Source organism: Saccopteryx leptura, chromosome 5 (assembly GCF_036850995.1).
Source record: "Saccopteryx leptura isolate mSacLep1 chromosome 5, mSacLep1_pri_phased_curated, whole genome shotgun sequence".
In the NCBI taxonomy this organism is placed as follows: Eukaryota; Metazoa; Chordata; class Mammalia; order Chiroptera; family Emballonuridae; genus Saccopteryx; species Saccopteryx leptura.
The window spans coordinates 207759460-207784764 of record NC_089507.1 but is presented as its reverse complement, the minus strand read 5'-3'; the positions used below and the strand labels follow the sequence as shown (position 1 = coordinate 207784764).

General features: G+C 42.7%; 1 protein-coding gene across 8 annotated transcripts in view; it reads right to left on the bottom strand.

The window, feature by feature from the left end:
• CHD6 (chromodomain helicase DNA binding protein 6) overlaps positions 1–25305 on the bottom strand; it is a 178082-nt gene that overhangs the window by 55297 nt on the left and 97480 nt on the right. For all 8 annotated transcript variants that reach the window (XM_066387784.1, XM_066387780.1, XM_066387785.1 and 5 more), the window contains 12 exons: positions 24327–24389; positions 23512–23570; positions 22764–22881; positions 20429–20515; positions 20094–20228; positions 19447–19568; positions 17626–17869; positions 16293–16469; positions 15539–15682; positions 12110–12365; positions 11114–11324; positions 287–482 (listed from right to left, as the gene is read on the bottom strand). In XM_066387784.1, coding sequence (XP_066243881.1) covers positions 287–482; positions 11114–11324; positions 12110–12365; positions 15539–15682; positions 16293–16469; positions 17626–17869; positions 19447–19568; positions 20094–20228; positions 20429–20515; positions 22764–22881; positions 23512–23570; positions 24327–24389 — 1812 coding nt within the window. The remainder of the gene's footprint in view (positions 1–286; positions 483–11113; positions 11325–12109; positions 12366–15538; positions 15683–16292; positions 16470–17625; positions 17870–19446; positions 19569–20093; positions 20229–20428; positions 20516–22763; positions 22882–23511; positions 23571–24326; positions 24390–25305) is intronic.

Below are 25305 nucleotides of genomic sequence, written 5' to 3'. Positions count from 1 at the left end.
GACTGGTCAAGCGCCGTAACTTTATGTCTGACGATGATGATAACAAAGTAGTCCTTCTCTACATTGTGAAATAGCATTTGATTTACAGTAAAAGGAAAGAACCATTCTCTGATTAGCGGGAAGGGTGGACATTTACTTTTCATTCAGTTGTCCCGTGACCGAGGCCCTAAGCCTGCCATGGGCTGACAGCACCGCACGGAGCATGGCAGACATGGCCGAGCGAGGCCCTGTCACGATGTCCTTGGACTCAGGGGCTAAGGCAAACAGCAATCATCCTAATGGTTACCTGCAAGTCATTCTGTGGGTTCCAGTCTGAATCAAATATGATGCAGGTATCGGCAGCTGTGAGATTGATGCCCAGGCCTCCCGCTCGCGTGCACAGGAGAAAGACAAAGCGGTCTGAGTCTGGCTTACAGAACCGGTCGATGGCTGCCTGGCGCAGGTTGCCCCGTACTCGCCCATCAATTCGCTCATAGGTGTATCTGAGGGGACCCAAACGAACGAAAGCCCAGGCGTTAATCATGATTTCAAAGGAGAACGGCAAACAATGCAGGAGGCTGCTGACCAATGGCCTTAAATCCTTCATTTCTAAACGTGGACCAAATGTCAGCAGCCTAGAAGGAATCCCACCCTGTCCATATGCTTACAGGGCAGACACCTAAAACTGCATCGTGAATGCCCCACCCACAAAACATACAAAAACCAACCAACACAAAAACCAGCCACAAACTAAACATAAAGAACATCAATCCCCACTGCCCAAGCACCTTATTCTCAAGTTAGTTCCTAGGTTCTACTTGCACTGAATGTAACCATAAGACCCGGAAAAGCAAATAAAAGCCTCAACCACCTAGGTTCAGTAGCTGCTGTCTGGTAAACTGAGAATGGGAAGAGCACACAGACAGGCAGTCCATTATGCCTGGGCTGGTCATTTCTAGCCTGACAGTTCCTCAAAGCTTTCGAGGTGCACAGCAAACCTCTGCGTGTACAGCTGAAACCAAGGTCTTCCGGGCAGTATATTGCTAAGCAAAAGGGGATAATTCAGAGAAAATGTTTTGTGCTGCGTTGAGCTGAGGGAACTAAAGAATTTTTAAAAGAAAATAAAGTGAGGAAACCAAGTTAAATATATTAAGAAGGCATACACCTGTGTGGGAAGTTAAGAAATACGGGTGGAAAGCATTGTGGAGAGGAAAAACAGGAAAAGAATGAGAACTGAATCTGCTATGGGATTCCACTGCTATCTATCCAATTAGAAAACACAGAAGGTTCCTTTATGACGAAGATCGGGTAACTAACAAAATGAAAATACTGGAGCAACCTGGACAGCTGCTAAGAGTCTTACTCTTCTCTTTTTTCGTTTTGTTAGTGAGGGGATGGAGGGAGAGCAATGAAAAGCATCGATTTGTAGTTATGTCACTTTAGTTGTTAATTGTTTCTTATACGTGCCTTGACTGGGGGTCTCCAGCCGAGCCAGCGACCCCATGCTCAAGCCTGTGACCATGGGATCATGTTGATTATCCCACACTCAAGCCAGCGACCCCATGCTCAAGCCTGTGACCATGGGATCATGTTGATTATCCCACACTCAAGCCAGCGACCCCTTGCTCAAGCCTGTGACCATGGGATCATGTTGATTATCCCATACTCCAGCCAGCGACCCCGTGCTCAAGCCTGTGACCATGGGATCATGTTGATTATCCCACACTCCAGCCAGTGACCCCGTGCTCAAGCCTGTGACCATGGGATCATGTTGATTATCCCACACTCCAGCCAGCGACCCCTTGCTCAAGCCTGTGACCATGGGATCATGTTGATTATCCCACACTCCAGCCAGCGACCCCTTGCTCAAGCCTGTGACCATGGGATCATGTTGATTATCCCACACTCAAGCCAGCGACCCCGTGCTCAAGCCTGTGACCATGGGATCATGTTGATTATCCCACACTCAAGCCAGCAACCCCGTGCTCAAGCCTGTGACCATGGAATCATGTTGATTATCCCACACTCAAGCCAGCGACCCTGTGCTCAAGCCGGATGAACCCGTCCTCCGGCAACCTCAGGGTTGAACCTGAGAACTTAGCGCCTCAGGCTGACACTCCACCCACTGCACTACCAAAGGTCAGGCTATTCTTTTCTTATTTATCCCAAAACAAATGAAATAACAAGGAGATGTTACGCTGGGCCAAATTTGACCTCTGAGCAAGAACTGGTTGGTTAAGTGGAAGTAACAGAACCTTGTGAGAAAAAGACCAAGTCATCCTAGACCCGACAACAGCCAAGAACATGAACCCTGATGAAAATCTTATCAGTAGCTCAGAGTTGGGGAAATCTGATCTCTAAAAATTCAGATAAATAATTGGCAAGAGAATAAGGATAAATCAGTCAAGGGTAGATTACTATGTGTGGGGATGACTTAAAAAACTAAACTTGGCAACAGGATGCTAACTTCATTGAGGAAGAGGAAAACCATGTAAAGAAACCATCCAAGGGAATACGTACATGTGAAGACACCAGACCAACTCACTCATAAGGGACATGTAACAGAGCAAAGAACCAAGTCCGAAAACATCTGCCGTTCACAGAGCTACAGTGCACCCAGGCCCAGGGTCACAGGTGCACACTTTCCCTGTCTTCTTCCTTTTGTAATGTAAGAAACTTAAGAATAATATGTGAAACTACAGTAGCACACAAAACAAGTGGTGGTAACAGGATTGTCATAAAGGCAGACTAAGAAGATCTGTGTCATAAGATAAAAGCTAAGGCTTATATTTGGAATTCTACAAAACAATGAAGTAATTAGATATAATTATAATTATCTCTATTATTAACAGCCACAAAAACAGCATCAGCAGCAACTTCAGGGTCAAGTTCTTTATGTGCATTGTCACATTTAACTCTCACAAGATCCTACAAGGTAGTGTTACTGTTACACTTGAAGAAACTTCAGAAACAATGGTAACAACAAAACCCCCATACAAGCAAAGTAACTCGCTCAGTCACCTAGCTGGTGAGTTGAACTCAGATCCATTTGACTCCAAGTCCACACTCCACACCAGTCTGCTGTATGGCCTCCAGGTTGTACCCTACATTCCAATGCAGCAGGACAGAAAGGTTTCCCTAAGAACTTAAAAGAGAAAGTTAAATAAGAGATACTCGTACACTTAGGAAACTTGTAGCCCTGGTGGAGGACTAAAGAAGAAACTATAGGTATCAAAATGATTTTGATAAATCAGTGCCCCAAGGGCCTGGCTGGGGCGGGTTCTCACAGCAGCTGGCCCCATGTGTGATGCAGTGGAAGCAGCACGAGTTTGGAGTCTGGGGACAGGGCTGGAACAACGAAGCAGTAGCAGCTACCACCGCCACCACCACACATGTCAACGAGTAATACCACAGGCACAGAGGATACATTGTTGTTCTTTGACAAGACACCCCAGCCAGCCGCTAGCGAGCGAGGTGCCCACGGACCTGAGTGAGGCAGGGCACAGCTGCAGAGAAGGAGGAGTCAATGAATAGTGATGACATAGTGCGGCCATCACCCAGAGAAGAAATTTCCATAAAATTAGACCGTGTCCCGCCAGTCATGGCATAACAAGGGTTTTAGAAACTGTGCAGGATGACTGGAACATTAACCCTCGTTTCCATCACTTGTTCAGCTTTGAGGGAGTACTGTCAAAGGACAGACAACTAAAACAAAAATTCAATTGAGTCTTGAATTGCTCCTCATCCTCCTCACTTCTGAACTAGGTCCTATAGCTAATGTCCTCACCAAGGATGAGAGTGTGGCATGAAATTAAACAGGAATAAATCCAAGCTGACAGCTGGAGAGGCAACAAGGCGCAAGAACAAAGAAAATCTTGAGGACTGCTAAGTCTGAATGAAGAAATCAGATACCCTAAAATTTTCCACACCAAACATCAGTGCAGCAATTAACCCCTACATCAACTATTTTAAACAAAATCCCTAGGAGTTGATGTGGTTCGTCAAACTGTAATTCTGAGTCACTGTCCAAGTATCAAGAGAAGCAGGTGGTAATCTGGAAAACCTCTGTGTGCTTTGTTTGGGGGGAGGGAATGGTGGAGTAACACGTCTCAGCACAACGGAAATGTTGTTTTCACAAGGCCTAAAGGAAAATGAATGGCTTTCTCGTCTCCCAGAAGTACCCAGTTGAAAAACATAAAGACTGAAAAAAGTCCCATTCACAACAGCCACAAACATGTAAAACACTTAGAACTAAACCAGTAAGAAATAGGAAGGGCTTGGCACTTTGACAGCAGGCCCAGGTTGGTCTGTTCAGCATCTCCTAACACTTACAGAGGTTCCAGCACAAGGGGGGCACCTTCCAAATATTTGCTGAATTAACAGTGTCTAGAAAAGACCTGGATAAGTGAATTTTGCAAAGATGTCAACTCCACTCTACTAAATGTGTAAAAGCCAATCAAAATCTCAACAAATGGGTATATATAAACATAGATGTGCAAATATTTTTTAATAGTGAGGGACTGAAGCAGGGACAGATTAAAAAAGAATAATTCTGAAGTATACCTGCAATAATATATCCACAAAGGAACAGAAATATTGATCAAAAGAATAGAAAGATTAGAGATATACCCAGCCTATATAATATCTCAGTCTATTTTATGGATAGTGTTTTAGATAAATGGGGAAAAGACGGACTATTTAGTAAATAGAAAATTAAACATATTTGGAAAGGAACTAAATTAGGTGCCCATTGCATACCATTTATCAAAATTACAGACAGATTGAAAATTGAAATGTTTTTATTGATTTTAGAGAGAGAGGAAGTGGGGGGGATACAGGAACATCAATCTGCTCCCATATGTGCCCTGACCAGGGACTGAACAAGCAACCTCTGCACTTCGAGACGATTCTCTAACCACCCAAGCTATCCAGCCAGGGCAATGAAAAAAAACAACTCCAAAGAAATCCAATAAAGATTATGAATTAATGTGTACGCTTGATACTTTTATCTTCCCAAACCTCTAGTGAAATGAGAGTAAAAGGATTTTTTAAGGAATGTATAATAATGCCCTCCCCCAACTAAACCCACAAACAGAACAGGAGAAGTCATGACAAAATTCTGGATACTGGAAGGTCAGCCAGATGGAATTTAATTTAAAGAAAGCAGAATCCCAGGTGAGAAATAACCTAATTCAATACTGCATAATACCCAAAGGGATCAGGCGTCGGTGGCACCAGGCACCTCTGACAATGGCGGTGTGAAGTATCTAAAAACTAGGGAACTGGCTGCAGCAGCTGCTAGATCACCCACCCCAGCCTTGCGAGGGTAAATCAGGAGACCCAGACCCCTTGCTAATACTCTAGTTGGTACCAAATCATAGTTAAAGACAGAAGTAGTAGAATGAAGAAGGGGAAGAGGGACAGATGTTGGAACTCCCTACCTCTCTTCACTCCGCTTCCCCACAGTTGGCTCCAGGTACAATCTAAGTTACCATCACTTTAAGCTGGAGAGAGGAAGAGAAACACCTCAAAATGCTGACACTGGAGGTTCCCCAAGGACATGGTCCATCGAGACGGCTAGTGGTTACATATGGAGAATGAAGCCAGAGCGAGCAAGCCTAGCCCGCAATCCAGAAGCTTCCGATGAGCTCGCCAGTGCCCACCATCAGATGGCTGAGACCAAACGGAGGAAAGCCTGTGATCCCGAACACAGAGGCTCCTCTTCCGCTGTGGAGGGCACGGTCCCAACACACCAACCCTCAGCAAATAACCACCACAAAATGCAGACGCAATACAGAAAACAGATGAACAGATAAACTCTGCTGAGGGCACTGGAGAGCTCAGGGAAGCAGGCAGGTTTTGGAAAGAAACAGAAACTCGTAGTGATCAGAGAAGCCACAGTTATGGTGGCAGAGATGCAGGGCAACTAGAAATCTGATAAAAAAAAAAAAACCCAAAACCAAAACACCTGCTGTCTCTCAACCAGAGGCACAAGGGGACGGAGTCCGGGCAACCAGGAATGCAGAGGGTGAGAAGACATCTCCAGAAAAAAGAAAGACAGAGAGGGTCCACTTCAAACTCTGGCTACAAACTCTTCATAAACGAGTCTCTGGCTGACCTGTGACTCACACCTGCGTGGGGCAGACTGATGGCAGTCCCAGCCGAGACTGCAGTTGCCACCCACCACAGACAGAATCTGATTTTTGAGTCACATCTCGTTGTAATGCTCCAAATAAAAACCATCAGTATCGCTGTTGTGAACAGAGCCACTCCAGCGCCTGGGGCAGAGGCCAAGGAGCCATCCCCAGCGCCCAGGCCATCTTTGCTCCAATGGAGCCTCGGCTGCGGGAGGGAAGAGAGAGACAGAGAGGAAGGAGAGGGGGAGGAGTGGAGAAGCAGATGGGCGCCTCTCCTGTGTGCCCTGGCCAGGAATCGAACCCGGGACTTCTGCACACCAGGCCAACGCTCTACCACTGAGCCAACCGGCCAGGGCCAAGAAGTAATTTTTAATACAATTGTAAGTAGAAGAAAAAAGTAAAATCTGCTGTGTATTTCTTGGTCAGATCCAGTTGAGTTTTAATTGAAAATATCATCTAAGAAATTATAAACAAAATGCCAAATGGGAACTTCAGAGTTATAGGATCCTTTACTTTTTTTTCTAAAATTAACATTTTTTGTAAAGCATTTCATAATAAAAACAAAACAAAACAAAAAAACCCATCAATATCTTCACGCAACATAACAGCATGTTGAACCGCCACAACAAAACATTCACAACGTCCAGGGAGAAACACCAAAATATCTAACATATGAAGAAAAAGAAAAAATGTGACCCACTCTCAAGGGAACAAACAATCAACAGATGTCAAATCCAAAATGTTATAATTATCATACAAGAACTTCAAAACAGCTATTACACTTATGCTCAATAAGGTGAGGGAATGCATGCAATGAATGAAAAGAAAGGAAACCACGGGAGAGAAATATATAACAAAGAAAGTTAAAAATCTTAGAACTAAAATACAATCTCCATAATAAAGAAAGCACTGGACAAGCTATTTAATAAGCATGAAGAAAATAACAGAGAGTCAGAGAACATGAAAACAGACAAAACAAAATGAGAGAAAAAAAATCGAAAAAAACAGAGAAGACAGCCCAAGGACTGGGGGGGTCAATACTAAAAGGTCATACACAGGTTACTGGAGTTTTACAAAGAAACAAGAGGCTGGGGGAACAGGAGAAAGAAATAGAAGAAATGGTGATCCAAATCCTCCCAAATTTGATAATGTACATTTACATATCCAAGTGGCTCAATGAACTCTGAACAGGATGAATTCAACCCATCACAGTCATACTGCAGAGAATCAAAAATCAAAAGAGAATCTCACCGCCCTGGCCGGTTGGCTCAGCGGTAGAGCGTCGACCTAGCGTGCGGAGGACCCGGGTTCGATTCCCGGCCAGGGCACATAGGAGAAGCGCCCATTTGCTTCTCCACCCCTCCGCCGCGCTTTCCTCTCTGTCTCTCTCTTCCCCTCCCGCAGCCAAGGCTCCATTGGAGCAAAGATGGCCCGGGCGCTGGGCATGGCTCTGTGGCCTCTGCCTCAGGCGCTAGAGTGGCTCTGGTTGCAATATGGCGACGCCCAGGATGGGCAGAGCATCGCCCCCTGGGGGGCAGAGCACCGCCCCTGGTGGGCGTGCCGGGTGGATCCCGGTCGGGCGCATGCGGGAGTCTGTCTGACTGTCTCTCCCTGTTTCCAGCTTCAGAAAAATGAAAAAAAAAAAAAAAAAAAGAGAATCTCACCAAAGTAAACACGTTATGTGCAAGGGAACAGCGATTTAAATGACTGCAGAACTTCTCATCAGAAACCACAGGGGGCCAGAACACAGTGGAATAACAGTTTAGGGTGTTGAGAGAGAAAAAAAAAAAAGAAGCCAATCCAGAATTCTAATATAAAAGACAAAGATATAAACAAACAAAAAGAAAATCGTGACTGGGAGAGAATTGCAGGAAGAGAAACAATTCATCACAATTAATTTCAGAAAGACAAGAGAAGACACTGCATCTGTGAAATAACTGGTGGAATGCCAAAAGAACTGAAAGGTTAGAGAAGAAAATGAAAACCTAAAGTTAAAGGTGGAAGCGAGACTAAAGGAATTGTATCAGTAGATATAGCAAAATATGATGACAGGTGATCCTGAATGTCCGACATACAAATAACAGGAGTTCCACAAAGACAAAACAAAATAAAAAGGAATAATGAAAGAAAAAATTCAAGAAAATTCCCCAGAGCTGAAGAACTTAGATTTCAGATCAGAAAAAACTACTCAGTCTCTAATTCAATGCATCCCATGCAAAACACAGTTCACTGCAAAACTTCACAGCACTGGGACAAAGACAATATATCAAAGCTCCTAAACAGAACAAAAAAAAGTCACACATTCAAACGGGAAATCAGAAAGACTTTTGAACTTCTAAACAGCAACCCTGGAAGCTAGAAGACAAATAACCCTTCAAAATTCTGTGGGAAAATGATTTCTAACTTAGAATCTCAAACCCAGCCAAACTATTACTCAAGAATAAGAGTACACCATAAACATTTCAAAGCCTCAAAATTCACTTATCGTTCAACCTTTCTCAGAGGTTCCCAGAGAGGAACATGGGATCCACCAAAAAGGAGATCTGATTCCAGTGGGAAAGAAACTTGTCAGCATGATGAAGGAAGGGGACCACAGATGACAACTGTGTAGTAGGCGGGAAGAGCAGCCGCACAGGGGGAGCACATGAGAAGGTCCCAGGAGGCTCTGAAAAGATGACACTGATGTGCTTGAACACAAGAAGATTTAGACAATCACAGTGAGAACAGATAATACTTAACACTAAAGAAAATGATAACTACCAACATTTTTTAGAAATAGCTATAAATACCAGAAGAAATAGCATCAAGATTTTAAAGCAATTGTTTCTGGGAGTGGGAAAACTCAGGGGCCAGGAAGAGTAAATTAGGAAATGTAATTTTTTGTAAGTCTAATAGAATAATTTGGCTCTTTAAGTTATAGCATGCATAATTTTAATGAAAATAAAAACTGAATTAGAGAAAAGTAATGATGTAATGATGATAATAAGCCCAGAAGAACCCTGTTAGATGCCATTGTGGTGAGGAAACCATAAAAGAAAATATTTCAGAATATTTATATGATTGTAGTGGTTAACAGGTAAGTGAAGCCTTTTTTAAGTATATTCATTTAAGCATTTGAATTTATTTATAGCTGCTTTAAGATTGAGAGATTTATCTATTATAAAATTTAACACTTCTAAAAATAAACATACAAAAATGCACACCCATAAACAAAAAGTGAAAAACAATCCTGGGGAAGTATATGGACCGTGTTCTTAAGTAAATAATTCTTTAAATTAATAAACAAAAAGACAAAGAGCAACAGAAAACAAAGAAAGACCAAGAACAATTAACAAAAAAAGAAATATAAATAGATAACATATATGAAAAAATATGTACCAAATGCTTAAAATGTCAGAATTCACCCTAAGGAAATGACTGGAAAAGTTCACAATTAACGTAAAGGGGGTGGTTTGACGGAGTTCCTTAAAATGCTGAAAAATTGAAACACATAAGACAGAATATGACATAGGTCATCAAAATTGTGCTTTAGGAAAATAAAGAAAAAATTTCTCAACATAAATGTGACCTACAAAATAGGATGTAGGATATTTGAGCAATAAATAACAAAACTAAATCCATGTATGCACAAGGAAAATGACTAAAAAAATAAACACCCAAGTCTGAACGGAGGCTCTGGGCAGGTGGTGGTACTATGTGTGCCCGTATTTTCAGAAGAGACTGCAATACTTAAGGAACTTGAAATCAAAATGAACAATAAATGACAAAAACAGCATAAAGGGAGCTAAATGAGGACATCTGTACTTAGCAAAAGCATGTTAGTTATCCTGTTACTTACTGGGGAGGGGGGGCTTTAAAAAAGACTGCAAACTAGGAGTTGTATATATTTTGAAAAGATAATAAATATGTATAAAAAGCAAGTGTTCTGGCAGTGGGTTCCTAATCTAAAGTGAATTTATAAAAAAATGAAACTACTCATTTTAATTTGTTCATTACAACTTCCTCAAATAAAAAATAATAATACAAGTCTTAAGAATTCTTTACCCTAAAATACCTAGGGCTCGGAGAAATTCTTTTATTGTCTAATCCCATTTCAGAGAATTATTTATATAACATTAAATGTCAGCATATTGTATAGCTAATTTTGACATTTAATACTCTTTCTATAAATTACAAGCTATAAGAGCAAGCAGAATCTTCAAGGACAAGACTGTTTCAGATAGCTATGATTTACTACGATTTTGCTTTAAGAAAACAAAAATTTCCTTTAAACTTAGCAATGCCTAGGCTAACAGTTTCTATAATCTTGAAAAATCTTTTATCATTAAGCATTTTTAGATCATTGATGTATCCTAATGGCTGGAAATGGAAGGTACAGTGTATAATGTAACATATGCCGTGCCCACACAGAATCCAAACAACCCCAGAGACTTCTCACCTTCGTGAGTAATGGATTCAGGTTCAAGAAATTATAGGAGTGTGAACAAGAAAATAAATTGGGATGCCAGAGCTAATGTGTCACAAACCCTTTGAGGGCTTGCTGAAGGAGGACATAAAATATCCTGATTATTTTCCTGTGAGCTGTCAGATCTCGCTCTTTTAGTAACTCAGTAGATACATAGTGCCGCTCCCAGGATGTATTTCTCTCATCATTATCCAGCAAAACAAAAAACAACAGAAAGAGTAAATACATTATTTTCTTAACTTTGTCTAATGCTGTTTGAATTGGTTCTTCCAACTAAGGAGAATATAAATAATCACATAGAACATCCTTTTCAAGCAAAGCAAGGGCTCTACAATATAGGCTATGAAATTCACTCTAGACAGTTAAACTTTGATAAGATTTAACTCTGAATTTTAGTGAATCTTTAAGAGATTCCTTTTCTCTCTTTTTGAATGCTTGTTGTTGTTAAAGCACAATTCTTGACTGACTCAGAAAGGTCTGGAAGAAAAGGAAGTGCCTGCAGCATCTGACGCACTGTTCTAACATGTCTCACCTTCTCTGGATGAGATAATCTTCCAGGATGTCCAGACAGCGCACCATCTGGGAGAAGATGAGTACTTTGTGGCCGCCTGCAATCAGCTTGGGGAGCAGTTTATCAATCAGCACCAGCTTCCCCGCTGCCTGAATCATGGCCTGCAGCTGAAAGTCAGGGGCATCGGAGCTGTGGGTTTTCCGGAAATCCTCCAGAATTTTTTCCTCTGCCCCTGAAAAGAAATCACAACAAAACGATTCCTTGAACAAACTACAAGCTGCTCTCTGCTTTACAGATCCCAGGAGAAACAAAGCGGATTCTTCAGTCCCGGACCAACAGTCCGGTGAGGCCACGGTGAGCACCCTGCTCTGCGCCCGCCCGCAGCAGAGGGCTCTGCACTCCTGGGCATGGGAGCTCAGCTGCTCTGCTCTCCTGGGAGCTGTCACCAGGCAGAAAAGGGATTTGAGATACCAAGCAGACTTGTGCACGTAAAGAAACCTTCAACGAAAGTTGACAAAAAGACGTACCTTTTAAAGTCATAAGAACTTAGCTATATGCAAATGCAAGCCACATATTGAGTTAAAATTTTATCATGTTTTATTGTAAAAAAAAAAAAAAGGTTCCAACAGGTTCTGTTATTACTACAGGCAACTGTTCATTTATCTATAGTTTTAATCTCATTGCATTATAACCATTTACTCAATGAAGTAACACAGGTCCTCGTCTGACAGTGGAAAACGTAGGCTAAACCACAAGCAGATAAAGGGTAGCAGACTGATGACTAACTTTCTCATCTTCTGATAGGCAGATAGGTTTAAGGTGTGGCTCTGTGTACTCAGTAGTCAGACTGCCGAGGTAGATCCATCAACCTCTGTGAACCCCAGTGTAACACTGTAGAGGGTGAGAACACACACATCCTAGCACTTAATGGGAACTTCCCACCTCAGATCACTGGTTACCACCGTGTGTGGCAGGGGCCCACAGGAGGCCTGAGATGTCCCTGCTTCCCCCACTCACCGTTGATCAGGTAGGGGTGGTTGCAGCACTTTCTCAGCTCCATCATGGTGTTGATGAGATTGGGCATGTTGTGCTGATTTGCCCCCTTGGTCAGGAATGAAAAGTTTTTCTCCAGGATGGCACGGTAGTACTTTTTCTGGATATTGGTCAGCTCTACTTCAATGATCGTTTCTTGTTTGGGAGCAAGGTTCTTTTCCACGTCATCTTTCAGCCGCCGAAGCATCATTGGTTTCAGGATAGACTGCAGTTTCTTCACCTGTCCAGGGAAACCCTGATTTAATGATTACTGGGGTATCCCAACCATCACTACAATCTCCCGAGCACAGGACAGTGGTGGCAGACTAAATGGAAGAGCGTGACCGATCCATGAACATGCAGCTGAAATGGAAAAGGGGTCTGGTTTTCATTCACTGGTATTTACTGAGAAACTATGTGGCAACCTTACAAAACGTAAAGAAAAATACAAAAAACAGTACATCTTCTCTAGCATGGAGAACACAAACCTCTCTCCCTCTAACATGCATGTGAGTGCAGCGATTAACTGAGGAATTTGCAGGCCACGTGAAGAGGCATAAGAGACATAACGGAAGACTTAGATGCTGAAAGAACAAAGTAACAAGTAGAGGCAATCTGGGATAGCGAAACGGATAAAGGTGGTCAAGAGGTACAAACCTCGTTATAAAACAAATGAACCCTGAGGATTTACAGCACGGTGACCATAATTAATAATACAGTATTTGAAAGTGGCTGAGAGCAGCGCTTAAAAGTTCTCATCACTAGGAAAAAAATGTATAACTGTGTGCGGTGATGATGTTAACTAGACTTACTGCAATCATTTCCTAACATATACAGACTATGGATCATGAGGTACATCAGAAACTAGTCTGTCAATTATATCGCAAGGAAAATAAGGGCAATCTAGAAACATTCTTTGTACATCGTGTAAGCAACGGCAGCAAACATGGTTAGGGGGCAACAGTATGTAGAGAGCTAATGCTGGAAGGTGAGAGCTACCATTCCATCACACAAGCTGTCACAACAGGGGCACTTGGAGCCTGACAGTATTCCTTGCTGTGATTTTCCTGTTCTTCTACCAGCCCAGGCCTGGACAGCAGATCTCTGTACTTACTTGACTGCACCGACCAGGAGACTTGCCCCCTGTCCCAAGAAGACACCAACTGAGAAATGATTCAAATTCAAGGCACCTAAGTTAAACCTGAGCTAAAACATAACACTTGTAAGATTAATCCTGGTGGGAAAACAAAATAAGGGAGGATGGAAGTGCAAAAGATCAAGTGTTGAGTTACAAAAGGGTGTCCAAAATATTTTAAAGGGGTGGACTCCCCGTAAATAAGTTGTGTGCCAAGTGCCAATGCTTCCTGAAGAGAGTGATTTAGAAGAGTTCCTACTGGAGCAGATCCTAGACAATGACGAATATGCTTCATGTTGGAAGCAGATATTTTCTAGAACTTTATTTACTGTGATTTAAAATACAGACATTTGACATCATTTTTGTGCTTTTCTCCTAACTAACCCCAATCTTCAATCTAACCCACTTATGAGACTTTCATTTTACCAACTAATGGCTTTTAGGAATCTAATCCCCAAAGGAATTATGATATAAGAACCCAAAGAGAAAAGACACAGCTAGTTAACTGTTAAGGACAGGCACAAATGCCAATCTCCACATGCTAGTTCAGCTTTTGTCCTTCACTTGGTTCATACCTTGGATCATTAAGAGTATACTATGTGCCAGACACTTTGCTGGTCAGTACAACAAACACAACTTTGGAGAAGATGTGGACCTTTTCCTCAAGAAGGTCATGGTCTAGAAAGAAGAAAAGATGCATACCACAAAATAAGCGCAATGAGAGAAGAGGCTGCATTTCCAACGGTCCAAACATGGAGAGAGGGTTGGAGCTGGCTTTTGAACGATCAACAGAGACTTCACATGTACAGAAGTGAAATTCAGTTTGATTACTTATTGCTCTCAAAGTCTGACGTGCCATAGAAGTAGAAACAAACAGGCTGGGACCAGAGTGTACTCGACATCTGTGAGTGAGAAACTCCTAAGCCTTCTTGGTCCCCAAATTCTCTGCCCCAATCCACTCTCACACCATTGCTAGATTAATTTAGCGCAACAAATTGTCACTCCTGCCATCAAAGCCTTGTACTGCTTCTTTAATATCTACTGAATTCTTCAACTTGTCTTTTAAGATATACCCACAATATAATCCTAAACTCCTCTGTCCTCATACACCAGTCATCCATCCTGTTTCCAGCTTACTTGGATGATTCCCTCCTCCTGAATACATTCCATTTAATAAATAATAAATTCCGATTTTTCCTGTGTAGAAGTGGTCACCATCTCTTCTCTCTCTACCTACTGAAAACTTACCCACTCTTCCAAGTCCACTCTCAAATTGTAATCTCTCCATGAAGTCTTTCTCGATTCCCAGACAGAAGTGAACCTTCTCTCCTTTAAGTCCCCGATTCTACTGTTTGTCCCTCTTGTGACATTTAACTTGTCTGGCTTATTTCTCTAATCTCTAGTAAAGATTTCTACCCACAGTAGATAGCTATTAAAGTCAGCTGTTTTGAATCAGCTTTGAGTCTAATAAGTCAGACTCGGACTAGATCTTTGAAAAATGAGGTAAAATTTAGTTAACATGGACAAAGCTGGACTTACCAACTACTCTAGTATGTGGCTGTCCCCTTTGTCTCACTGCGCTTCAGTACTGTGTTGTAGTAAACAAGTAAGCATGGGAATTACTGTATTTCCCCAAGTATAAGATGCACCTTAATTTTAGGGCCCGAAATTTGAAGAAAAAAAAATGTACAGTATTACATAAAGTTACTGAACTCAAGTTTTACTCATCATAAAATTCATACAACTCCTCATCACTGTCAAAACTCCCATCCATTAGCTTGTCCTCATCTGAGTTTGATGATAAATCACTGTTTTCATATATTGCCTCGTCCTCAGTTCCATCTATGGCATTTGAAATGCCACAACCACTGTATAAGACACACCCAGTTTTTAGCCCCCACATTTTCCGAAAAAGGGTGCGACTTATATATGGGGAAATACGGCATGTTGCAGATTATGTCAGAGGAAGGAAGGAGGATGAAAAAAGCAGAAAAAAGAACCATGACCCTGAAACCAGAGCTATGAGCAAAATCATTTAACTTATAAGTGAATTCAGGAAGGCTAGAGGCCTGTTATGTTAACATATTTTAGATGCTGTTTCCTTTGTTCTTTGGAGTGATAAAAATTGCTAATAATCATCTTACTTCGTCAACATAAAGAAATACATTAAATAAAGGATGTCAGAACTTGCGAACTCCTGTCCCCACAGGGGCTGTTTCTTCCTGGATGGTGAAAGTAATCATCACATCGTCCCCCCAGTCCTGCAGGCCCCCATGTACCTGCTCCTCTGTTTTCAGATCTCCAAACTCCTCCAAGAAGGCAGTCTCTGAAGGAAACTGTGATGGCTCCAGGAAGTTGAGCAGACTGAAGAGCTCCTCCACGGAGTTCTGCAAGGGCGTCCCAGTGAGCAGCACTTTGTGTTCCTGCACGAAGTAATACTACATGGTGAAGAGTGTCTGAGCTCCCAAATCAGTGGGTTTTGGTGGGAAAACAAAGCCAGGGCATTCTGTGTTCAATTTGGGACAATTACATTTTGCTTTAATGAAGAGACAGGGTGCCAACATTTCATGGGAGTACAGTCAATAGACAGATCAACCTTCCTTTCACATTACTAATTACAGCAGCAATTTCATGTTAATTAAAGCAACCGTTCATTCATTCAGTATTATTGAGGCTTTCCCACCACAAACTGGGCACTGTGCCAAGACAATAATGTTAAAAGGCCATCATCTTTGGTACCAGATCATTCAGGGACCTAGAAACAAACCAGAACACCTTACATTTCCAGGTCACAAATTTCATGGTATTTAAGATTCCCCCGGGGTCTCTTTGGGAATCAACTGTGGCAAAGGTCAAATTGTTAAATCATTGCTAAAAAACATCTGATTCCTACATTAAGCTATAGAGGGCAAAAAGAAAATCTAGAGTAAACAGACCACACACAAGTAAGCTACATGCAGCATGGCTGAAGAATGCTTCCTCCATAGTGAAGAGAAGCAACCTGTGCTTATGTGAAGAGCTTGCAACTCTCACCAGGGCCATGAGCTTTAGACCCTCCAGCAGTTTGCAGTTCCTATTCTTTAATCTGTGTGCTTCATCGATGATCACACAGCTCCAGTGAATCTTCTTCAGCTCTGGGCAGTCAGCCAGGATCATCTCGAACGTTGTGATGACGACATGGAACTTGAAGACTCCTGAAAGGGGGTTTCCCTGAGGATGATACAACAGCAGGCAAAGCTTTACGCCATGGCTATAGAATTCAGCTAATGGGCACCCGCTGGACTGGAGGAGCCAGCACCAGACATGCTAGGACCTAGGTGGGAAGCCAGTGAACACTGCTCTTCCTCCATTTAGAAAAGAGAGAACGTAAGAATGAACCAGCTATTTCGACAAGGGACAGATCTCATTGCATCGATGAAACAGAAGCAAGAGAGCACGTGCCCTCACAAAGGTGAGACAGATGAGCAGTACGGATGGCACAGCAAGGAAGCTTTTTATTTATTAACTGCCAGGAAAGCAGGTGGGTACTGACTCACACAGTCTGAGTCACGAGTCTGCCTAAACCACGCATAGCTTCAACTCCCAAGGAAACCTTCTTTGCTACTTTTCAGATATAATTAACTTCGACTTGTAACTTGGGTTCTAGCACAGATTCAAAGTAATGGTCTTAATTCACCTGGGACAGGTGCTACCAGGCAGGGCACATCTTTGTCTGTTAGCTTGTCTCAGTGCTGCCATCATAGTTAAGAGAGCAGAGGAGCAGGCACATCGTAAATTTCTTCCAAGGGTCTCCTGCTATTTATAAAGCTCCTGCCTAGCTTTCCTTTAAGATTCATTTAATTTTCACCTTGATTAATTATAAAACCCAGTGCCCAAGACAAGAATATAAGCATACTCAGCAAATGCTGACACTTAACAAAAGATTTTTAAAAATTCTATTGTGCTTTTAATAATCTGGATCCTGTTTTCTCTTTATCCTTCCCTGTCAAATCAGTTAACCTTCTCTCCAAACTACCTTGCTGGGAACCCATTCTTATACACTATTTCTTCCGCTCACTTTCTTCACTGAGCACATAGCAATTCAGATAAAATTTTTGCAGGTAAAAGCAACTTCATAAGCCAACCAAGAAGCCAAGATTTCAGAGTCCTAAAAAGAACCTCTGACATATCTCAGAGAGTGAAAAGCATTCCCTAAAATACTGCATTTTAAATTAAACGACCAGGGATGAGCAAGAAGTCTGCCTCAATAAGCACGTCTCTCAAGTCCGTCGGCCAGAACCCAGGGTACAAGGCAGCACAATTCCAGAAGACAAGCGACAGAACTCCTCCATCGGGTGCAGCGGGGCCTGCGGCACGTGGAGCTCACCTGCGCATCCCTGTACACCATCTCGTACTGCTGGATCATCTGCCTGCTGATCTGGCTGCCGTGGTACACAATGGCGTTCATCTCCGTCCACGTCCGGAACTCCCGCTCCCAGTTAGTGATGGTGGAGAGGGGGGCGATGATGAGGAAGGGGCCGTGGACCCCCCTAAGGAAGATTTCTGAAAGGAATGTGATGGACTGGATGGTTTTCCCTAGGCCCATCTCATCAGCCAAAATACAGTTTTTTCTGCAGAGAGTAAGAAATACAGGTAATTGACCATCAATACAAGAAAGGGGTAGAGTTGGTTATAACTAAAAAGACACTTTAGAAGCACACCTTGACCTGTCAAATCATCAGTGAGGCCTCCTTAGCATTTTCCGGAGATGCAATTGAGGCAACTTTTTATTATCATTATTCATACTCTGCCTACTTCCACAAAGGAACTAAAGCAATTGTGCAAAAATACATGAAATGGGTCCATTTAAGTATAAATTAAAAATACTAAAAATTAAAATAACAGAGAACAAAAATATGTCTGAAACCAAATCCAGTTTCTGTACCTAACACACTTAATGGACACCAAAGCAAAATAAAGTGATAAGCTACATGATTCTCATTGTCTATCATTTGTGTTTGATCAAAAGGAAAACTTAATCCACATAATAAGATCCTCATTAGAGTAAAAATGTTGGTCTCTTCTGGTGACCTAGGGTCACAGATCGCCCAGAGCTGTGACACTCACTGGGGTGCGGCCCCCACCCGGCCTCACCCTCGCTGGACAGATGGCGGCCTGGGACCTGGACAGCCATGGGCGGAGCTGTGCTCCGAGAGGCACTGGGACTAAGTGGCGGGGACGAGGCTAGAACCCGCGCCTGCAGAGTCTCGTCTCGGTGTGTTTCCCATTACAACACGCTGTCTTCAAAGTCAATACTGGGGTGACATCTAGAATGTTAAGAAAATCTCAACCCATCCTTCTCAAATTTCATCTGTTTCATCAAATTCTGACAGAAACTAAAGCACAGAGTCCGAACCAAGTGCCCCGGGACCAGTCCAGAACAGCTGTGACTCACAAACACGTAGTGGAGCTGGGGCTACACTCCAGATCTAAGCCACTTTAAAGACAACTTTTGCTAAAGATTTAGAGATAGAAAACATGCTTAAAGGATCTTTGGAGCAAAACCCAAGTAAAGCCTAACCTTATGGCTAGACCAGCAAAGGAGAAAAAAGGCACAAGTCGATGTGTACGGACCACTCCTTTTGGCTAGAGAACTACCTGACAGAGAAACGCTCCTGGCACAGCGGAGGTGCAGGCTGTGAGCCTGGCCCGCGGCTGCGCGGACTCCCAGCACTCGGCCGCCGGCACGGAGCAGCCAAGCCAGCTGCCCACCTCCAGGTACAAACACCTGGTAAAAATCACCCATGGCCTGACCAGGCGGTTTGCACAGTGGATAGAGCGTCGGAGTGGGAAAACGATCCAGGTTCAAAACCCCTAGGTCACCAGTTTGAGCGTGGGATCACAGACATGACCCCACGGTCGCTAGCTTGAGCCCAAAGGTCACTGACTTGAAGCACGAGGTCGCTGGCTTGAGCAAGAGGTCACTTGCTCTGCTGTAGGCACCCCCACCATCAAGGCACATATGAGAAAGCAATCAACGAACAACTAAGATGCCTCAACAAAGAATTGATGCTTATCTCTCTCCCTTCCTGTCTGTCTGTCCTTATCTGTCCCTCTCTCTGATTCTTTGTCTGTCTCTGTCAAAAAAAGAATACCAAAAACAAACAAAACAACCGCCCAGGAAGACAGACTGGCTCTGGGACTTCACCTGTTATACCAGTTAAAGAGAAGCCAATTCATCCCCTCCAGCTGGTACTCCCGGAGCTGGTTGCTGTTCTTATACTCGCGAGACTTCTCGAGCTTCTGCCAGGCATCTGAAGCAGGCCGCTCCTAGTGGGGAAGAGCAGACAGCACAGCACAGAGAGAAAGATGCTTTAGAAGCAGAGCGCAACGAGGGACACAGAATAACGATGGGGAAGGTGGTAAACCTCACAACACTGCTGAAAACTGGCTTCCGACTGCAGAGGCTGTTTTCTGAGCAATGTGCCGGCCCTATGGTGTCCCTGTTTCACCAGATTACACTAAGAACACCTCTTTCAAGTCTGCAAGTAGTTAATGAAGAGAAACAGAACCACCTAAAACCTGTGTTCAATTGTTTTATTAAACTCTTAGATTGTCACTCCCTGCAAGCCCAGTATTATTAGTCAGGTTTTTTGGTTTCTATACACAGAATTTATTTTTATTTCTTTGTGCCTGTGGTATCAGATCAGGAAAGTACAGTGGGTCAAATATTTTGATTAGTTTCTAGAGTCAGGACATCAGGCAGAAAGCCTTCAATTCCCCATAGACACAACAGCAGTTTCATGACTTTATCTTTCCCCGTGAAGCACCGACTTCTAATAACTGGTGAATTACCACATGCTTGACGTCTGGGAGAACTTGAAGAGACTCAAATTCTTTCACTTTGGCAGGGTCCACGTCTTCCTCCAGCTCCCAGGTGCTCTCCTCGTAAGGCAGCGAGCACCACTTCACCAGGTAATGCGTCACCTCCTGGTGGGAAATGGGACAGAAACTCATGTTCTTTGTGCCAGAGTAAAGGAGTCGATCCTACTCTGGCCAACCTATGGAAAACCCGCCTACGATACAATACACGAATGCCATATGACAAAGACCGCACGTTAACAAAACAAGTAAAATAAAAGGTAAGGAGGGAAGACACTTTAGGAGAGTCAACACAGCAGAACACCCACCTCTCCTGTCTCTGCATCCTTGGTGTGGGCCACCTCCAAGATGCGATCAACTTCTACATAGTCTGGGTTGAACAAGTCTTCATCAGGCTAATGCAAACATAGGAGAAGAGTTTAAAAGTGTCCCCCTGCCATCAAATCCCACTTCCAGGGTTTTACCACTAAGTAGGAGCCCCTACTCTGGGCCCTATCAAGAAACAGGAAATGGTTCACTGAGAATAAAATCACCTCACAGACATCCTACCATTTCTAAATCCTGCTCTCCATGACTAATTTAAAGGAATCAACCACACCTCACACTTACCTGTGAACAGCCAAATAATTACTGAGTACTGACCCTGTGCCTAGCACCAGGGATAGAAATATGAGGAAGACTTAAGCCCAGCCCTGTCTGTCTCACAGGGCTCAAAAGGGAGATACACTTGTTGTAAGCAAGTTACTACACTGCAAATACTTGCTAAAATAGCGATGTGGGCCCTGACCGGGTAGCTCAGTTGGATCGAGTGTCATCCCAATAAACCAAAGTTGTGGGTTCGATCCTTGGTCAGGGCACACAAAAGGATTAACCAATGAATACAGAAATAAGTGGAACAAATCAATGTTTCTCCCCCCCCCCATCTTCTCTCTCTCTAAAATAATAAAAAGTTTTAAAATAAATAAGTAAAGTAAAACAGAGGTGTGAAGAAAATGTTCCAAGAACAGAGGGAGAGTATACAACGGGGCTTCTAGATGGTTTTCTAGTCGTCACCTTCCTTTCCCCGATTCTCTACCAGATGAACAATAACATGAACAATAGTTCCCACAAGCTTTAGAACAATATGGAAAGGGCTGGGAAGGAGAACTCCACATTGGGACAGAAGAATGCTTGCTGACATTATCCGAAAGTAATTTACAACATGAATTATGAATTGGTAAGGATGTGCAGCAATTCACTATAATTTGATGGCATCTGAGTACACTCTTACGGCCTAGTACTTATGAATACATTTAAGAATAATTTTTATTGCTTCTTTTTATCTAAATAAAATTGAAAACTTACATGTTAAAAAATAATAAAAACTATCACAATCCCATCAATCAGAGAAGAGACTTTCTATGTCATTAATAACTGTTCTCCAACATCATTTTTATTAGCTGTACAGTATTATTCCATTCTGGGGGATGTATCATAATGTAATAAATTTGTTATCTAACAGTTTGCTTTCAATTTATCACCAAATTGCCGAGTTTATATAAATTTATTATTAACAACTGTTGGTCATTGTTAAATCTTTACACAAAGACTTGATAATTTCCTTAAAATAAGTAATAGAATTAGAATTGCAGGGATAGAAGACATGCAAATACTGAGACATCTGATGTCTGTTGTCACACTGCTCTTCTGACAGGTCATACGATGCTATACTCCTACCCAGAGATGTACGAGTATCTCTTCCCTACACCCTCATGGGCAACGGACAATACTTTTAAGAAAAAAAAACAAACCTTCAAATATTTGATAAGGGAAAACTAGAAGATTACCATTTTAATTTACATTTGTTTGACTACTAGTAAAACTGACTACATTTTTATATGGGTAATTTGTTCATTTTTCTCTATTTGGTATGTTATATTTTTCTTAATTATAAGTGCATTTCTCATTAAGCTACTGGTCATATGTATATGTGTGTGTATATCGTGTGTACATGTAAAAATATAAACAGGAAGACTCTCATACAAGATAAAATATACACTGTATGTTTGTGTCTAAGTATATAATTAGAAAGTATGTATGTACATATAATGCATATACATGTTTTCTGATTACTATGCATATGTGTATAATTATGAACTATGCATATATACATATTTAAGATTTGTTTGTGGCATTTTCTAATGTATAGATACTGTAGATTTGTTTAACATCCCAATCTACCAATCCTTCCCCTTGCTGTAGGTACCATACTTAGAAATTCCCGAGTTTATATAAATGTATTTATTTATTTTCTAGCATCCTGGCTTTTGATCCCACTTTGGGTCTTTCCGAATGGCCTTTGTGGGTGGGGCGAGGGGGGAGAGCGCGGTGCGCACCTCGTCCTGCCCTGGCTGTGTACTGGTACTCTGACCAAGATGCTCGCTCTTACAGGTGGTCAGTCTGGAAGGTTTGCTCCTCATGCCTTGGTGGGTCATTTGTTTTCTGTGCCTTGAATCTGGACTGGTTTTGTTATAAATCAGTGCACACTTAGCAATTTGACTTGAGCAACAGATCTGCACAACACTTCAATTTTAGGAAACGTACACCCAGAATTTAATACCACAAGAAGAGCAGTGGTCAAACAAGTCAGTCCCCATTGCTCACCTCAGTGAAAATGTGCTTCATCTGGGCTTGTTTATTCCTAAATCGCTTGATCTTCTGTGCGATGCGAGGATCCTTTTCAAGCTCTTCCATCGTGGCCCATTTACAGTGTAGGTAGGAACTGTCCAAGGACACAAATTGTGAGACAAGCACAGAACCAGTAAGTCCCGAGGCTTCAAGTGTGTCAATACACAGGGCAACCATCGAACACAGAAGCAACAGAGCGGTTTGCTGTGAAACGGCTGCAGACGGGGTCTAGAAGGGCTTTGCCCTGACTGGCAAAGGCAGCAGAAACAGTGCAGCAGCTTCGTGGAAGACTGCCGTTTCGACAGAACCTGGCACAGGGCACAGGGAGGGCAGATGTAGGCAGGCTGCCCTTGGTGCCCGTCAGGGAGGCTGGGCAAGGAGCAGAGAGCTACAGAAAAATGCAAGAGCAGAAAAAGTACAGGCTATAAAAACAGCGGTTCTCTACCCTAGGTGCAAATGAGAATCGCACAGGGAGTTTTAAAAAAAACACCAATTCTTGGGACCTCCTCCCAGGGTCTGAGTCAACAGGTCTTGAGTAGTTTTAAAGCTCTCAAATGATTATATGTGCAGGCAAAACTGAGCGCTTCTGCCTATGGTAAATTTGAGTCAGCTAACATCTGTGGGTCATGCCTTAGGGGCCGTTCTTGGAAAATATAGACAATGTGATAGGGAAAGGAAGTTTTAATCTAAATTAAAATACAAATACTACATTAAATAGACGTACAAATTTCTATACTTAACGTAGAATAGCTCCAAGTCGAATGGAGGTTCTCCTGGGTGAACCTGTAATCAAGAAGAAGCAGTTAATCAGCCCAGATCACCTTTTGTTCCAAAAGAAAACAGGTAAATCAACATCTCTGCCTTGTTTTAATACCGATTTCTTGAGGATATTTTCATTTTTGCAGATCTTTTTCTGACAGCTGTTGGGCAGGTTTATCAAGGCTGAATATACTACTGGCTATATAAGGTAAAGAAGCAATGATTCTCCTGGTGTCCGTCCAAGGTCCAGGCTGGGACACCATTCAGCGGATAACTGCACACTGGCCCAGGGATCTGAGACTTATCAGGAGCGCAGCCTTATGCAGAAGTAAGAACAAGTATGTATTATCTCTGGACACCCATCCCCCCCCACCGGCCTTCACTAATGGTCTTCACTTGGAACTTCCTAGAGGATCCCTACAATGGCCATGGGAAAGCTAAAGAAGAAAGAACCCCGGAGTTTTCATTAGGACTCTTGCCATCTCTTCTTCTTGGTCCTCTGATGACTTTCAATGGGCTACAGAAACTAAGGGGTAAAAATCTTTTGCTAGGACTGCAATGGGAGAAAAAAATCAGTTTGGGCCATTCTCAAATATTTAAGAATTGACGTCCCAATATCTTCTGTTGGGGTAAAAATAAGTGTTGACTAGCCAGACAATGTTCACGCCTAGCTTTCACTCCAGCCGGGAGCGAGCATTCCAGGTTCCCCAGCCAAGTATCTCTTCCCAGAGGACATCATCTGTGCTAGTGATGAAATAGCCAGAAACAAGGGTCACCGACCTCCTGAACAGTCTTAGATGCCAGGATCTTCTCAATGATGTTTGCGTCATCTTCTGGGGGCTCCTGGAGATGGGGGTTAAAAAGGAAGAGAATCACTGTACCCCAGAATCCAAGAAATCATCCTGTTAAGGAATACTACAACAGACTACTGCATCCAAAAGTTCACCTTTGAATACCAAGGCCTCCCTCCTATCAGACTACAGAGTGATCAAAAACTAGGAAAGCTACTAACCTCTGGGCACAACCTAATCACCCCTCCCACACTCTCACACACACGCTGAGAAGTTATTCCACTTCGCAGACTCTTTAATTTCAGATCTGCCTTTAGCATCAAAATTCTTTAGCATCACGAAAATTGGTCCGATGACTTCTTTCCCCTGCCAGAACAGCTACATGTTGCCACATATAATTTTCAGAAAGGTGTTAACATAAAAGAGTCTGGGGGCCTTAGAATCAGAAGGTTCCAATTCTAACACCTACCAGCTACTGACTTTGGGCAAGTCAACCCACACCTCATGGTTTCCAAATCGATTAATACAGAAGTTAAAAATGCATAGTGAAAACATTTTTGGAGAGAATCACTAGGCGAGCAGAAGGTGTAATTACTCCCTTCTAAGTTGTACCATCTTTTCCCTCTGTGCCTGGAAATGGCTGGTATCACTGATCATCCTTTGACTACAAGTCCCAATCGAAAACAAATTAATTCCTTCCTTTCCTACCCTAGACACACATCAACATTTCTAGTCTCCTAAACTCCATGAAATACCTTTCTACAGAGTATGTGATTTTTTATTTTTTTTTGTATTTTTCTGAAGCTGGAAACGGGGAGGCAGTCAGACAGACTCCTGCATGAGGCCGACCAGGACCCACCCGGCATGCCCACCAGGGGGCGATGCTCTGCCCATCTTGGGGCGTCGCTCTGCCACAATCAGAGCCATTCTAGCGCCTGAGGCAGAGGCCACAGAGCCATCCTCAGCGC